General features: G+C 30.0%; 2 protein-coding genes across 21 annotated transcripts in view; both read left to right on the forward strand.

Annotated features, from left to right (window-relative positions):
• The window catches only part of LOC127744108 (uncharacterized), a 997-nt gene extending 600 nt beyond the window's left edge, over nucleotides 1-397 (forward strand). The window contains exon 2 of the mRNA XM_052256381.1: nucleotides 3-397. Coding sequence (XP_052112341.1) covers nucleotides 3-397 — 395 coding nt within the window. The remainder of the gene's footprint in view (nucleotides 1-2) is intronic.
• A 913-nt stretch (nucleotides 398-1,310) lies between these two features.
• Nucleotides 1,311-4,939, forward strand: LOC127744045 (phosphatidylinositol 3,4,5-trisphosphate 3-phosphatase and protein-tyrosine-phosphatase PTEN2A-like). 20 transcript variants are annotated; one of them, XR_008005255.1, is made up of 9 exons: nucleotides 1,388-1,403; nucleotides 1,762-1,811; nucleotides 2,635-2,665; nucleotides 3,363-3,449; nucleotides 3,555-3,619; nucleotides 3,696-3,990; nucleotides 4,110-4,240; nucleotides 4,331-4,399; nucleotides 4,548-4,939. XR_008005255.1 is itself a non-coding variant. In XM_052256306.1 (8 exons), the coding sequence occupies exons 3-7, from the start codon at nucleotides 3,352-3,354 to the stop codon at nucleotides 4,368-4,370; spliced, it is 393 nt and encodes a 130-aa protein (XP_052112266.1). In that variant the 5' UTR covers nucleotides 1,311-1,423; nucleotides 1,762-1,811; nucleotides 2,876-3,351; the 3' UTR covers nucleotides 4,371-4,399; nucleotides 4,548-4,939. The 20 variants fall into 20 exon arrangements, 12 of the variants coding, with proteins under 12 accessions (XP_052112266.1, XP_052112270.1, XP_052112262.1 ...); XR_008005249.1 differs by having other exon boundaries at nucleotides 1,311-1,423; nucleotides 2,635-3,449; XM_052256306.1 differs by lacking the exons at nucleotides 2,635-2,665; nucleotides 3,555-3,619 and having other exon boundaries at nucleotides 1,311-1,423; nucleotides 2,876-3,449; nucleotides 3,696-3,772; nucleotides 3,944-3,990.
• The last annotated feature ends 10,725 nt before the right edge of the window (nucleotides 4,940-15,664 follow it).

Consider the following 15,664-nt stretch of genomic DNA (forward strand, 5'->3'; position numbering starts at 1 on the left):
AGTGTTTGATGACATTCTAAATGATCGTGCTCCGGAGGTAAATTATACTATTAATGGTAATAATTATACTATGGGATACTATTTAACATATGGTATTTATCCTGAATGGGCCATATTTGTCAAATCAATCTCAAAGCCACAAGGGGAGAAACGCAAGTTATTTGCACAATACCAAGAAGGGCAAAGAAAAGATGTGGAACGAGCATTCGGAGTGTTGCAAGCACGCTTTGCAATTATACGTGGTCCAGGTCGTTTTTGGGAAAAGAAGAAGCTTGCCAACATAATGAGAGCTTGTATTATATTGCATAATATGATTGTTGAGGATGAAAGAGACACTTATGCAAGAAATTTTGCTCAAGGCTTAGAGTATGATGATGTTGAAAATGGATTATCATAACCTCAGCTGGGAGAAGAAGATTTTGCACCATACCATCAATTTCTCCAAAGAAATGCCCAACTTCGAAATAGGCAGCAGCATAGACAATTGAAAGAGGACTTGATTGAACACATATGGCAATTTCACAATGCTTATCGTCAACTGTAGAATTTAATTATGTTTTTTTTGTATTAAGTAATTTTACAAATTTGTGTAATCCCGAATTATATATTGTGTGTATTGTTGTTATGTATAAATTTATTTAATATTAATATCTTTTAATAGTGAATTATTTTTAAATTTAAATATTTAAATTATATTATTAAAAAAATTAATTACATTAATTTCAAGTATTTTAATTAATTAATTAATTAGATGGAACCACAATAGGGACTAAAGTTAGTTCCTCCTAATGGAGAAGAGAGAGATGCTTTGAGTTCCTATTTACTGTTATTAAAAGCTGATGTGGAGTTATTTTTATGACAGGTGGGCCATAAACAGGAACTGGGATGAGTTCCCTATTGGAGATGGTCTTAGTACCGAAATGAGTTCTTTACAAAAAAAATTACTTCTACTAAAAAAGGGTCTATAACTTCTATGCAAGTAGTTTATGAAATAAAAAATTAAAATTGTTCATCATCAGTGTTCAAAAACCCTCTCCTTAAATCACACCTCTAAAAGTTTTCAGTATTCTTCATTTTCTTCTCTCCTCTTCCTATCCTCTCTCTCTCTCTCTCTCTGCTCAATCTCTCTCATTTGTTTCATTGTGCGTCGCAGGCAAGATCTCTCCCTCTCTCCTCTCTTGTCTCGCAATCGAGGTCATCATCGCGTCATAGAGCATCGCCATCTTGTGCGTTCCAGAGAGCGTCGCCTTCCTCATGGTTCCTGAGAGCGTTGCCTTCCTCTTGATTCTGTCTTCCTCGCAGTCTTCTTTGCTGTCTTCTTCATTTTTCATCACTGTCGTCAGCCTCTCCCTTCCGGTAATTTCCTCCCTATGATTTATGTGATTTGAATTATTATAGCATTGGTGCGATTTTTGTAATTAGGGTAATTTGGTTTGATTTATGTGATTTGATATTAGTTATTGTTAATTTTGACAAATTGTTGAATTCTTATTTTATCTGTATATATTTCTGAAACTGTGAATGCAAATTTTTTAATAGAAAACTTAATTTAGATCACAATAGTTTCATTTGTCAAATGTTGCATAGTATCTTAATGCACATCTAATTTCACAAATTCTAAGTGATGCACTGCAAGATGCCACTTAGCTATTTTCAATCATGAACAAAATCTCTAAAAATTTTGTTACTAATAGAATCCACCTGAATAGGACAAAACTGTCCATATATTTTAACTGCATCCAATCCTTGGTGTTACTGCAGAGGTGAAAGATGTTGTGACTTGCTTGAGTACTCAAAAGTCTATTACCAAGGTAATGATCTTATTTCAATTGGCATTGTTCTTAAGATGGATTATGGAAATACTTCATTGTGCTTGTAATAGGTTTAATGGCTAGCTAGATGTACTTTGCACTGTTATTATGTTCATAGACACTTTGAACATTTTTAGAGTTCTTTGTTGTGTATTATATTTGTTATTGTTTTAGGGATCAGGCATTCTATGACTTAATATACATGTCTGCTCTTGTACTCATATCTGGATGAACTTGTATTTTACTCTTGATCTGAGTATTCCAAGGAGAATTTTATTTTTGCTTTTAAAAAAATCTATATTCTTCCTGTGAGTAAATAGTGATCTAAGATTAATTAAATAGTTGATGCATTCACATAAGAAATGCAGTTTGCTGTAATCCAAATGAATTAGTTTTAATTTTAAAGTCTCATTCTCTATTCCTGCATGTGCTTTCTCGCTCTCTTTTTATCCGTACCTATATTGTGAGTTTTAACACTGTATGATAGAACCATAGATTTTTATGAAGAGTATATAATAGAGAGAGGCCAGTTGATGTATAGTGTAACTCATTGTAGAGAGAAAGCTATGATTCTGATTTCTTCTTTTATGATCAATAATAAATCACAAAACTTAATTCCTTTTTTTCTATAGTTTATTGCTTTCTATCTTTCTGATTCAAGATAGTTTTACTTAGTTTTCTTGCCAAAACTGATAAGCAGTAGCTCCATGACCTGCCAGTTGTAACGAATTTTATTTATAATACCTAGCAACCTCTTGAGTATTTTTCTAACTTCTTTTATGTTGGTGCATTGGTTCTTTTAATCAACATTACAACTTGAAAGTGAGTCTGACATTTTTCTATCAGATAAAGAGGTACTTATTTATTTGCTACTCTATTAAATTTGAAAGTATCATGTGTAATTTTAAACCTATGCTTGCAAATGAATCAATTTTTTGGAGGTGGTATCCTTGGCTCTTCAGGATCATTGCTACTTGGACTGCACAATCATATAGAACTCCTTTTAAACAAAAGTTTTTATTACAAACACATATCTAATGCTTTCTTGACTTTGTTTCTAGCAGGAAATTGTGAAACAGTAACAATGGCTATGATGAGTATGAATTTATAATGGTTTTCTACTTGAAATCCAACAATGTTAACAAGCTAAGAAAAAGTGAATAGTTTTCTAGTCTTGGTTGAGGCCAAGGTAACTCGAAATTAAAGATAGAAGGGACTTGTTACATTGGAGACCATGCCTTTGGATTCAAGGAAACTGAAAATCAAAGATAAGAAGAAATCTTGCATGGGGATTTCATTTGACCTATCTAAATTTCGATAGTTATGGTTTTATTTTATTTGAGACTTTTAATTTGGTCACATTACATGTAATAATTCTATAATTGCTCTGTAGTCTAATGAAATTTTAAATTCGATGACACTCCAAGTTTTGGTTCCTAGTTCCTACAAGGGGTTTTGTAGCATGAAAATGCATGACTTTTATTTAAGAATTAAGAGGAATCTTTATGCTGCTCAATTTTATTTAGATTTGGCAAATTAAATGTGCTGCAGTTCTTTCCAACTGCTGAGGAGTCAATGGATCACTATAATCAGAAACGATGTGTTGATGGAAAAGGACTTGTTCTGCCCAGTTAGATTGTAAGTTCGGCTTTGCTATGTGCTAATTCCGCCACAAATTGGGGATTCTGGAGTATTACACTCTTGCTTTTTCTTGTCTCACGTCTTACTTTATCTTTTGTTTAGAGGTATGTCAAATATTTTGAATGTGTCTTGACTTACTTCAATGGCTAAAACCCACCTGCCCGTAGGTAAGTACTGGCCCATGATTTAACTTAAATATTCACCTCATTGATGTCTAGTGTGCTGAGATCATATTCTGTGCAGGTGCATGCTTAGGGGATTTCGGCTTCACAGGTGCCCTTACTGGATCAGGCCCTCTATAACTGTCTCAGACCATAGTAGTGTGCTTTAAGTTCTTGTGCTAAATTTTCCCTCATGTTTATATAGTTATGGCTACTCTCTGTGTGGATCTAAGAGAAATATAGATATGAAAGACACTTAACAATACCATTTGCTGTTGATGCAATCTCCCTTTTTTTCCTTTTATTTATTTATTTATTTTTAATGTGCAGGTGTGCTGTTCTCTACCAAAAAACATCCAAGGACCAAGGATCTTTTGGTGCAAATCCTTAATATTTTGCTACCAGCTATTTTTATCCCCTAGTTCTCCTTTTTCAACCAATTTTCTATTTTTAAACTTGTTTGGATTTCGTTGTGATACAAAGTAATGATTTGCAGCTAGAAGATTTCTGGTTCAGTGCTCTAAAGAAGGGAGTAATGGTCTTTGCTTTGCCAGGAGAGCCTGGTCTTACAGAATTGGCTGGGGACTTCAAAATTCATTTTCATGATCGCCAAGGAGACTTTTACTGGTACTAATCAATTTTCTTAATCAGTAATCAATTGCTTCTGCTGATAATCTTGAGCTGAAACTGAAATATCTTGCTATTTTTTTCTCTTAGTTGGTTGAACACAACTATGAAGAAAATAGAAAAGTATTGAACATCAGTGATCTTGATGGCTTTGACAAGGTAAATCTATTGTGCTCCTTTTATGATCATCTTCGAATATCTGACGATTGTTGTCAAGGGTTGGTGTTGTAAGTAATAGTACACAATGGTAACTCTCAGGAAACTGAAACTAGTTTGTTAACTTTTCAATAAAATTATCTTCTGGCAGAGAAAATTGCCTTCTCCAGGATTCCTGGTTGAGGTTGTGTTGGTTGATTACAATGGTAATGTTGTGGCTTCCGAACCCAAGGCTACTGGAAAAAGATCATATGAGAGTTGAAGTAATAGTGCCACCCCAGTTGAAGCAAGCATACCTGTGCAGAATTGTTGTTATCTGATTGTAGGGATCTAACTGAGTTGCCTGAGGAAATGTGCTTATGTGCAAGTGAGTTTATGTGCAAGTGTGCTTATGTGCTTGTGTATTTTTACTTCATTTTAAATAACAAAGAATTTATATATTACAAGGTACCTACAAGTACTATAAAGTGTAAACAGGTGAGCCTCCAACTTGTAGTAGTCTGAAATCGTTAGTGAGAAGATTCAATGTGAGTTTTAAGAGAAGGATATGCATATGACTTTAGCCATGCACCATTTTTTTTAATGAAAATGACAATAGTTGAATTCAACAATATCAGGTTCATAAATCACACAATTTCCGTTTCGAAATAAGGCCAAAACACTTAACCATATGAATGAAAAGTTAAAAAGTATAATATATACTACTAGCGTGCAAATAATGCGATGAACTATATTGGAAAACACGGCTTAGGACACAGCTCAGGATTCGGTGGTCCCAGAATCTTTGGACCACTTAATGGTCCCATTAGAAAATATATTTTTAGATTTTTTTTAACAATTGTTACATAGTTTTTGAACTAATTTTAATTACAAATTAACCTTATATATTTTATTTAATTATAAAAACTGTTTTTTATTTTATAAATTATTATTTTATCAATTATCTATTATATTTATTAACAATCAAATACAAAAACAACAACTAATTATATCCTCCATTAATCCTAATAAAGCTTCTGGTCATTCCAATCGATTAAAATATTAAATTTGATCTCGTGACGTTCGTCCATGGCTTCCAAATTGTATTTCCTTGAAATTCAATCGATTGGTTTATCAAAACAATCGATTGAATTACAGTGTATCACAAAACAATCAATTGAAAGTTGTAAGGTATAATGGTTTTCACTTAAACCAATCGATTGTTTATACTTTCCAATCGAATGAATGCCCAAAAATTGTTTTTGTTACTGAATCGATTGAAAAGTGATGATATTGAAGTTTTAGCCAAATTCAATCATTGGTAATGTAATCCAATCGATTGGAAGGTGATGAAGTTGAATTTTTTGTCAACTTCAATCGATTGAAATGTGTCCTGCGCCTATTTTAATCTTGTTATCTTTTTAGAAATTATCTTATTATTCATCTATCTTATCTTTAAAATTCTATCTTCAATTTTTGCTGTTTTATTTTGATGTAGATAAACTAATCTTATCTTTTCCTAATATTAACATTATAAATTGGTGAATAATCCATCACTAATTATTCAATCCCACCATTGAAATCGTGTATCATTTTCTTTGATTATAAAAAATTTAATTGTTTTTCTTTGGAATATCCATTTACTCTTAATATCCACTATTTCTTCATCGTTAATCACTGTTGCAGTAATCAGCAAAGGTCCAATCAAGTTTTTCATTGTAGTGTTCAAAAAATAAACCATCGTTTTGATTACAAAATAGAATTTCTAATTTTGCAAATATTCGTTTCCATACTTTATTCCTGAAATTGATTGTGTAAGGAAAAAATATTTTTTTATTTTTTATTGATTCACAAAAATTGAGAAATACTAAAAAGTAAATAGATGTTATTATTTTTTATTATTAATTAATTAGCTAGTAATCAGGGACGGACCTAGAGGGGGCGAGTAGTGGGGAACGGATCCTCTCCAGTAGAGGAAAAAATTGACACTGTCCAGTGAAAGATTCCAACCTTTAATAAAATCAACGGTCCTAATTATAACTATAATTATGACTATTACTTTCCCAAATTTTGCAAACCCTTCTTCTCTTCAATTTCACTTTTCACGAGTCTATTCTTTTCTCGCAGTAATAGCACCAAGAAAAAGCTCTCTCTTCTCAAATTTTATAAACTCTTCTTCTTATCTTCACTTTCACAGTCCACTCGTTCTATTCTCTTCCCCAGCAGTAACATAACAAGAAGAAGAACCTTCATTCGTCATCTTTTTTTTCTGCTTCAACAATTTTGCGAGTACAATTTAAGATTTGAATACCTTTTCACGTTCTTCTTTCTCTCTGTCAATCACTAAATTCCTAAATTAATAATTTTTATTGATAATAATTGGTTTGAATTTGTGTGGTTGGTCATTTGAGATATAAATGGTCTTATTACCGATGCGGTGACAAAATAAAAAAAATAAGTTTTCTTTTTCTTTAAATTGCAATAGTTTGTGTTTGCTATTCTACACAATTTTACTCAATTCGTTTGATTTTTTTTCTTATTTGTGTTTGCTTCTAAAAATGTTGTCTTTTTTTTCCAAACAAAATTATTTTTAATATTATGTTTTTTGAATTAGGCATTTGGTGTCACTTTAAAATAAATAAAGGAGAGCAGTGAAGTTCTAAATGATATGTGTTGTAAGTTAGTAAAAAAGAGCAATGAAGTTCTAAATGATATGTGTTGTAAGTTCTGAATGAAGTTCTGTAATTTTATTGGAAAAGAAGACTTGAGTAAGAGAATTAGATAAAAGAAAATGAGAATAAGAATAAAAGCACAAAACCTCAATGTTAAAGGAGAAGAATTGTTATCCTTAAAATGAGTCTGTAATGGCCTTCTATTAGCATCACAAGATATTATTAAAAATAAACTACTTGAAAAGAAGAATATAATAGAAGTTCAAAAGTTTAATTTTTCCGAGAAGATGGTGAAAAGAAGCGCTAATAAAAATAAAAGAAGCTGGAACGTGAGAGTACTAAAAAAATAAAATAAAATTATAATTATAATTATAATTAGGACCGTTAATTTTATTAAAAGTTGGGATCTTCCACTGGACAGTGTCAATTTTTTTCTCCACTGGAGAGGATCCGTTCCCGCGAGTAGTGGCCTGGACACCCCAAAATTTTAAGAAACTATACTTATCTATAACAATTTATATTAGGAATACAGAGGGTTTGGTGTCGATTATTTTTTTCCTATTTTACCCCTATGTTTATAATCTTAAACAACATACTCAATCACGTACTCACGTTCTGTAAATTTTGCATTAATCCATGACAGAATGATGTAACTGCTCGTTAAGATATTCTTATTGGATGTAAATTATTGTTACAAATATTTTTATTAAGATATGTTTTGAAAGAATAAAAGTAGAATAGTTCAATAAAGATTAATTTAAAAAAAAAATTTACACTAATAATTTTTCTCTTCAAATTATTAACGTACTTTTCTAATATACTCTAAGTACCTACACAATATATAATATCAATTAGCGTTCAAATTTAAGTTCCAATATTGTTATTAACGAGAGATGTTTATTAATTTTTAAAAAAAATTTACACACAATAAGTTTTGTATCAATATATCATGATTCATTTTAAAAATAATATTTATTCATCTAAGTTATAGAGTGTCTTGAAAAATTATATTTAAATAATTTTTTTATTTTTTAACTATTTTATATTTTTAGATTGAAAACTTTATATTTTTTTATTCAAGCTTTATTTTTATATTTTATTTTAATTGTCTTATTCAAAACTATTAATATGAATTTTTATTTTGTAGGATAAATAAAAAGATGAGATTTTATTTAATAAATTAAATTATTGAAAAACTTACTTATTATAAAAGAAGTTAAGTATATTTCTTGATTATAAGAATACATATAATTCACTTTTGAATGTAATCAAAATAAATATAAATTTATTCAATTTTTTAAAATTTACATTAATTATTAATTTATTCACTTTTGAATGTATTATCTGCTTTAATACATAGCACATTTCAAATTTCAATCGATTGGATTACATTCCCAACCAATTGAATTTGACAAAAAGTTCATTGTCATCACTTTTCAATCGATTAAATTGCATTTCCAATCGATTGAATTTGGCAAAAAATTCAAAGTCATCACTTTTCAATCGATTGGGTAGCATTACCAATCGGAGTTGGCAAAAAATTCAACTTCATCACCTTCCAATCGATTGGATTACATTACCAATCGATTGAATTTGGCTAAAACTTCAATGTCATCACTTTCCAATCGATTGTATTTGGCAAATCCATGTTGTTTTCGTGAATTCAATCGATTGAGTAACAAAAACAATTGATTGTTTTTGGGCATTCATTCAATTGGAAAGTATAAACAATCGATTGGTTTAAGCGAAAATCATTCTACCTTACAACTTTCAATCGATTATTTTGTGATACACTGTAATTCAATCGATTAAGTTACAATTCAATTGATTGTTTTGATAAACCAATCGATTGAATTTCAAGGAAACACGATTTGGAAGCCATGGACGAACGTCACGAGATCAAATTTAATATTTTAATCGATTGGAATGGCAAAAAATTTTATTAGGATCAATGGATGATATAATTGGTTGTTGTTTTTGTATTTAATTGTTAATAAATATAATAGATAATTGATAAAATAATAATTTATAAAATAAAAAATAATTTTTATAATTAAATAAAATATATGGAGTTAATTTGTAATTAAAATTAGTTCAAGGACTATGTAGCAGTTGTTAAAAACACTCTAAAAACATATTTTCTAATGGGACCATTAAGTGGTCCAAAGGTTCTGAGACCACCGAATCCTAAGCCGAAAAACACAAACTATAATAATCCACATGGTTGTTCTACTAATTGATCATTTAACAAAATTGGGAAATATCTATGACATTAATATTTCAGACTCCGAATGGGAAAAGCAAGCAACATGGTTTTATTCAAAACCTAATCTTGTAAAAAAAGGAATGTTATAAATCTAATCTTATGGGAATTCATAATCATCACGATGGTGATTATCATACAACTTATTAAGATTTTTAATAGCATTTCTTTTGACTCTATAGCTGATCATATTATGATTCAGTGATTTGAGTGACAAAATTACAGTTATAGAAAACAAGCCATCCATAAGAAAATCTTTGGAATCGATCGAAACTTTGCTTAGCCGTGCTAAAGCTTTGAAAAAAAAGTTCTAGCTTGAAAGACCCTAACAAACATATTGAGGACACAACACATGATATTGGTCGATCACTAGGCCTATTGCTCCTTGAATTGTCCACAAATTTTAGAGAAAAGGTTGGTACATTGCAAAAACAGTTTACGAATGCAAGATTTGGTGGGAACATGAGCCTACCTTCAAGTCCAGTATCATTAGAGTTTGCAAATGATGTGTATGGTCGAGGGAAAATAGAAGAGGAAATAGTCAATGTTACTATAGAAGATGTTGTATTGCAACTTAAGAATGGTAATGATGAAGAATTTGCAGTTGCTCTTTGGAGACTAAAGGAGTTCATCAGGGATGAGAAGCTGAAAAGTTGTTTGGTTAATGAGGAAGTTATTGTTGCTGTTCTGTTAAATAGACTGCATTCGTGTAAGGCAGACAATAAACTTAACATCATTCAATTGTTACGAAATATGGCTTCGAACAAAGATGAGATAAAGATAGAATTCTGAAAATAAGGCAACATTTCTTATGAAATTGACTGTATTTGTTGTTGTTAATTACTTAGTTATCTTATGTAATAGTACTGTGTAGGAGAAGATGGTAGAAACCAAGTTTTTATCAACAGTGGTGAAGTCTCTAACAAGAGATGCAGAGGAGAGAAGAGAAGCAATTGGACTGCTGCTAGAACTCTCTAATCTTTCTGTAGTTCAAGGGCAAATTGGAAGAATTCAAGGGTGCATTGTAATGTTAGTCTCTATCCTTAATGGAAGCGACACCGTCGCATCACAAAGGGGCAGCAAAGTTGTTGGATATATTGTCTAGTAATACTCAAAATGCACTTCACATGGCTGAGGCTGGTTACTTTAAGCCTCTAGTGCAGTATTTGAAGAAAGATGATTTAGAACTTTTCATAACTGAAATTGATACATCTCTTTAATCAGTACACAACTCTTTGTTATATATAATTATTTAAAAAATCATGTTATTGCAAGCTCTGATATGAACAAGATCCTTATGGCAACATCTATAATCTTCGCATTGAACTTTTTTTTTATCAAATTATTTTATGATTTTTTTTGAAGACTTGTGGAATATTTAGGAACTTTCAAGTCAAAGGATGTTTTGTAATAGATTATAGCCAATGAAGTGTATTCTATGTGAAGTATTTGGTTTCACCAACTACTTCACTAAAATTGAATTTTTGAAGAGATTTATTTTTTGAATTGTTCTGTTTTTGTCCTGTTCAGGTGGATTCTATGAGCACCAAAATTTTTAGAGATTTTGTTTTTTTTCAGAGATTTTGTTCATGACTGAAAATAGCTAAGTGGCATCTTGTAGTGCATCACTTAAAATTTGTGAAATTAGATGTGCATTAAGATACTATGCAACATCTGAAAAATGAAATTATTGTCATCTAAATTAAGTTTTCTATTAAAAAAATTGCATTCACAATTTCAGAAACATATGCAGATAAAATAAGAATTCAACAATTTGTCAAAATTAACAACAACAACTAATATCAAATCACATAAATCAAACCAAATTACCTTAATTACAAAAATCACACCAATGCTATAATAATTCAAATCACATAAATCATAGGGAGGAAATTACCGGAAGGGAGAGGCTGACGACAGTGATGAAAAATGAAGAAGACAGCAAAGAAGACTGCGAGGAAGACAGAATCAAGAGGAAGGCAACGCTCTCTGGAACCAGGAGGAAGGCGACGCTCTCTGGAACGCACGAGATGGCGATGCTCTATGACGCGACGATGACCTCGATTGCGAGACCAGAGAGGAAATAGGGAGAGATCTTGAGTGTTACGCCGCAGTGAGATAGATGAGAGAGATCGAGCTCTAACGAGAGAGAGAAACAGAGAGAGACAATAGGAAGAGTTGAGAAGAAAATGAAGAATACTGGAAAAGGCGTGATTCAACGAGAGGGTTTCTGAATCTAGATGAAAAATATTTTTGATTTTTTATTTTTTTAATGTGTTTTTGTTTTGTTGTTTAAATATTTAAACTATAAAATTAGGATTAATTGAATTCTAAATTTTGATTAATTTAAAAAGATATTTTTGTCTAATTAAATAAAAGAAGGATGTTTAAGACTTTTTATAAAATTAAATAAAAAATATATTTTTATTTTTATTTTATTAAAAGGGTGTTTTAGTAAAAGTGGTGATATAATATATATTTAAAAAAAAAATAAATGCTGAGGTAGAAAATAAATTCTACGTGGCTTGTTATTACTTGTCCATATTTTAAATATATCGGTACGTATAAATTTACCATCGTACTGTAGTAAACACTTAATTTTTTTTATTAAAGATAGGAACTCAAATTTGCGATCTCTTAAGTAAATATAGAGAGACTATGCTATGATAATTTATTGGCGTAAAATTAAATACAATTGAGTTTATATATATGTGTGTATATTTTTTATATATCATATTTATAAATAGAAAATTGAATAATATCGTAGATGTGGGTATCAATATAATCCGATAGAGAATTTAATGTGAATAGGTGTAAAAGGAAATATAAAAAGAAAAGGAGAAAAGAGAAAGAGTAAACATATTATTCTATAATTATGAAAACATATTTTATGTTTTAAGAAGGTAAAAATACACCTTTACAAACACGAGTGGCAGTAGCTAATAGGTAATAATTATATAATATAATTTACCCAAATAAATATCATGAAACCAATAGCACGACCTAACTCCCAATCCACGAACGCATATACATATAAGCATGGTCTGATCTGTAGTAACACATCACGGCGACACACGAGGCCAAGGTGGTCGGAAGGTGCCACGTGTACGGCCACAGACGGAGGGAACAGTGAAAAAAGACGGTACTAGATTCTACCCAACAAGGCTCCGAAACATTGATCTTTTATCAGTTCATGTGCAAAATATACACATGTAAAAGCGTGACAAGTGTTAGGGTAATTTCTCGTAATGTCACGCTTCAATTCAAGCTACTCATGCACGCCTCATCTTATTGGCCATGCAATGTTTCTAATTAATGTTGTTTCCGCATCAAAACTTTTTTATCATGTGGTCTTTTATTTACACCTGTTCATTATTTCTTACACAAGGTTTGAATAGACTGTTCCTATGCTAATGTTTGGAATGGAACAATAATGTAGAAATGAATAATTATTGTTACTGTACACCAAAAATATTATATGATGCATGGATTACCCTTTTTCTTTGCTTCACTCTATCATTTAGATGGTCCACCCACAAACCCTTCTAAATTTATAGCAAATGTCCTCAATATATAGTAGTGATGTTATCATACAAAATGAAAAGCACAACCAGTATACTAAAGATATTAGTTTTGTTAAGTAGACAATAATTTTTATAAATAATATAAATAATAGATTTTAAAATTGACCTAATAAAATAAAAAAATACTCTACCTCGAATTATTTTTTAAATTCTAACATTATGATAACTATCTGCACACCTAGTGAATTGAACATCCTACTATTGTTAACTATGCATGAATAAATCGAATCAAAAGAAATAACCATCCAATTAAGAATAATCAACATAATTATCTGCATACCTATTGAATTGAACATCTGACATATTTATTGTTCATATTATTTAATATTCTCATTGTCTCCTTATATTTTTTCTTAAAAATATTAGTCAATATAAAATAAAATTATTGACCCTTAAATTTTTCTCAAACGAAAGTACTTGTTCATTCCTAAAAATGGTGGCAAATGTTACTGTCCCAATGAAGTTAATGAAATACTCGTAACTCAGAAGTAGTGCTTTCGTGCCACTATTTTTAAGTGATTATTACTTTTTTAAATTTTTTACTCAGATTTATCCTTTTTATTTTTTATGAGACACTACTTCTCTTATTAACAACAAATTTCACTCTAAACACTCGTTGTTACACCATATATAACATGCACATAAAATTTTGAGTGTGTGTGACAATTCACATAAAGATGTTTTTTGACAATTACGATAAGTGAATAATGTTAAAAAATAATTTGATATATTTTATTAAATTATTATCTAAAAATAATAAATTATCATATTCATACGAAATGTTTTAATATGAATATATAGTCAATATATATGTAGAGTATGCATGTAGTTTTTAAAAAGTTGAACTACAAGTCACTTTAAAAATTTAATTTAATTTTTGATATATTGTCAATATAAAATAATTTTATATGTGTATTTAATTATATAATAATATATTAATAAAAATAACTACTTTTTAAATTAATCGTGTAAATAATCATTCGCAATGTATTAAAATTAAACTCTTTAAAAATTAGATGATAACTTTTAATTGACTATGACACAGAGATATAAAAATCTTTACACTACTCCTCTATGCATATGATAACTGTACTACTCATTTATTATTTTAAAAGGGGCATGTATTATTATCTTTTATGTAGGGCATATATTACGTGGTTCTACATAAAAATAAATTGGAAGTTTTTGTCTTTTATTTTTTGTTGTATTTATTTTCCACCATATTCACATAAGTCCTGCCTCTATAAAAACCTGGATCATGAGAAGAGTAGTGAGTTAAGTGTGTGATTGATTGGGGCCAGTTAAAGGGGGGCAAAAAGACATGGCTCAATGCCACCACTACTCTTCAAGAAGCAGTGATGAGAAGAAGAAAGGTAAGAAACATTCTAATAGCAGTGGCTTTGGAAGAAGATGTTCTAACACGTTGAGAGAGTTTAGAGGAAGATTCTACATTCTCAGAAGATGCATAACCATCTTGCTTTGCTGGCACAAGTATGGCTAGCTTAGCAGCTACCATGCATTACACATAATTTCTATTTATGTATGGGGTTCAATAATTATATATCATCACTACTTGTTTGAAATTAAGGTTGAAAAGTTAATTATTAATTTTCTATTCTATCTTCTTCTGTATATATCTTCTCGTTCACGTGATGTATGCATGCTCATCAAGGGGTGTATTTAATGGTGTAATGTATAGTCTAGTTTTTCTCACATGGACTGCCTAACTATACATATATATATAACTCTATGTATCTATATATTATTATTAGTTTTAATTTCCAAAAATTCAAAGCATGAAGGGGTAGTCTACTGCTGAGTGTTCAGTTGCCATAACTATGTGCCGGATGTGTATGTTAGGAATTGGGTGAAAACTAAAGAGTAAAGACCCAATATTTATTATTAATTGAATAATATCTATAAGATAGTTATCACTAGTTTACTTAAATAAGTATTAAAAATTTAAATTTTATCTTATTTATTAGTAATTTATTAGTTAATAATAAATTTTTAAATAAAATTTTAGTTCGTATCGTATTAATTATTGATCTACCAAACAAAAGAATACTATAAAAAAAAGGAATAATAATGCTGGTGGTGGCCATTTCTCTTTATTATTATTGTGGCATTTTTTCAATATTTATTTGATGAACCAACCTGAGATAATATATATTATCCAACATAGATAGTCTTGTAAGTTGTAATTAAATAATAACCAACATAATTTTACAAATAATAATTTTTTTTTGTTGGGTAATAATAATTCATCTAATTTATTTTTGAGGAAATTTATTAAAATAAGATAAGTTAAGCCACTAAATTACTTAGCTATACATAGAGCCTATAAAACTTTTATTCCAACATATACATGTTTGTTTAATTTGGTGCAGAACCAAAAATGGGCAAATATGGTACTCCAAAAAGGGCTATAATAAATCTGTGTCCAGCTTTATCTCCTTTAATAACCACACAAATTGAGCCTATTGTGGAAAAAATAGTTACTTCTGAAATGTAGTTCTCATCCCCAAGATCAGACATTTATTTTTGCCAAACCTAGGTATAGTATATAGTAACCAGAAGTGTCATATAATCCATTTGGTTAGGCCCTTATAATTAAATAACAGAATTACATATATTTATATTGCTCTACTAAATTTGGCACACTCATTCTCAAACCATCATGTTTGAACCAAATAAATAATGATAACTGATGAGGCATATGCATGCAATGCAGTAGTTGCATAATAATAATAATAACAAAAGTTATGGA

This window comes from Arachis duranensis, unplaced genomic scaffold (assembly GCF_000817695.3).
Source record: "Arachis duranensis cultivar V14167 unplaced genomic scaffold, aradu.V14167.gnm2.J7QH unplaced_Scaffold_232525, whole genome shotgun sequence".
In the NCBI taxonomy this organism is placed as follows: Eukaryota; Viridiplantae; Streptophyta; class Magnoliopsida; order Fabales; family Fabaceae; genus Arachis; species Arachis duranensis.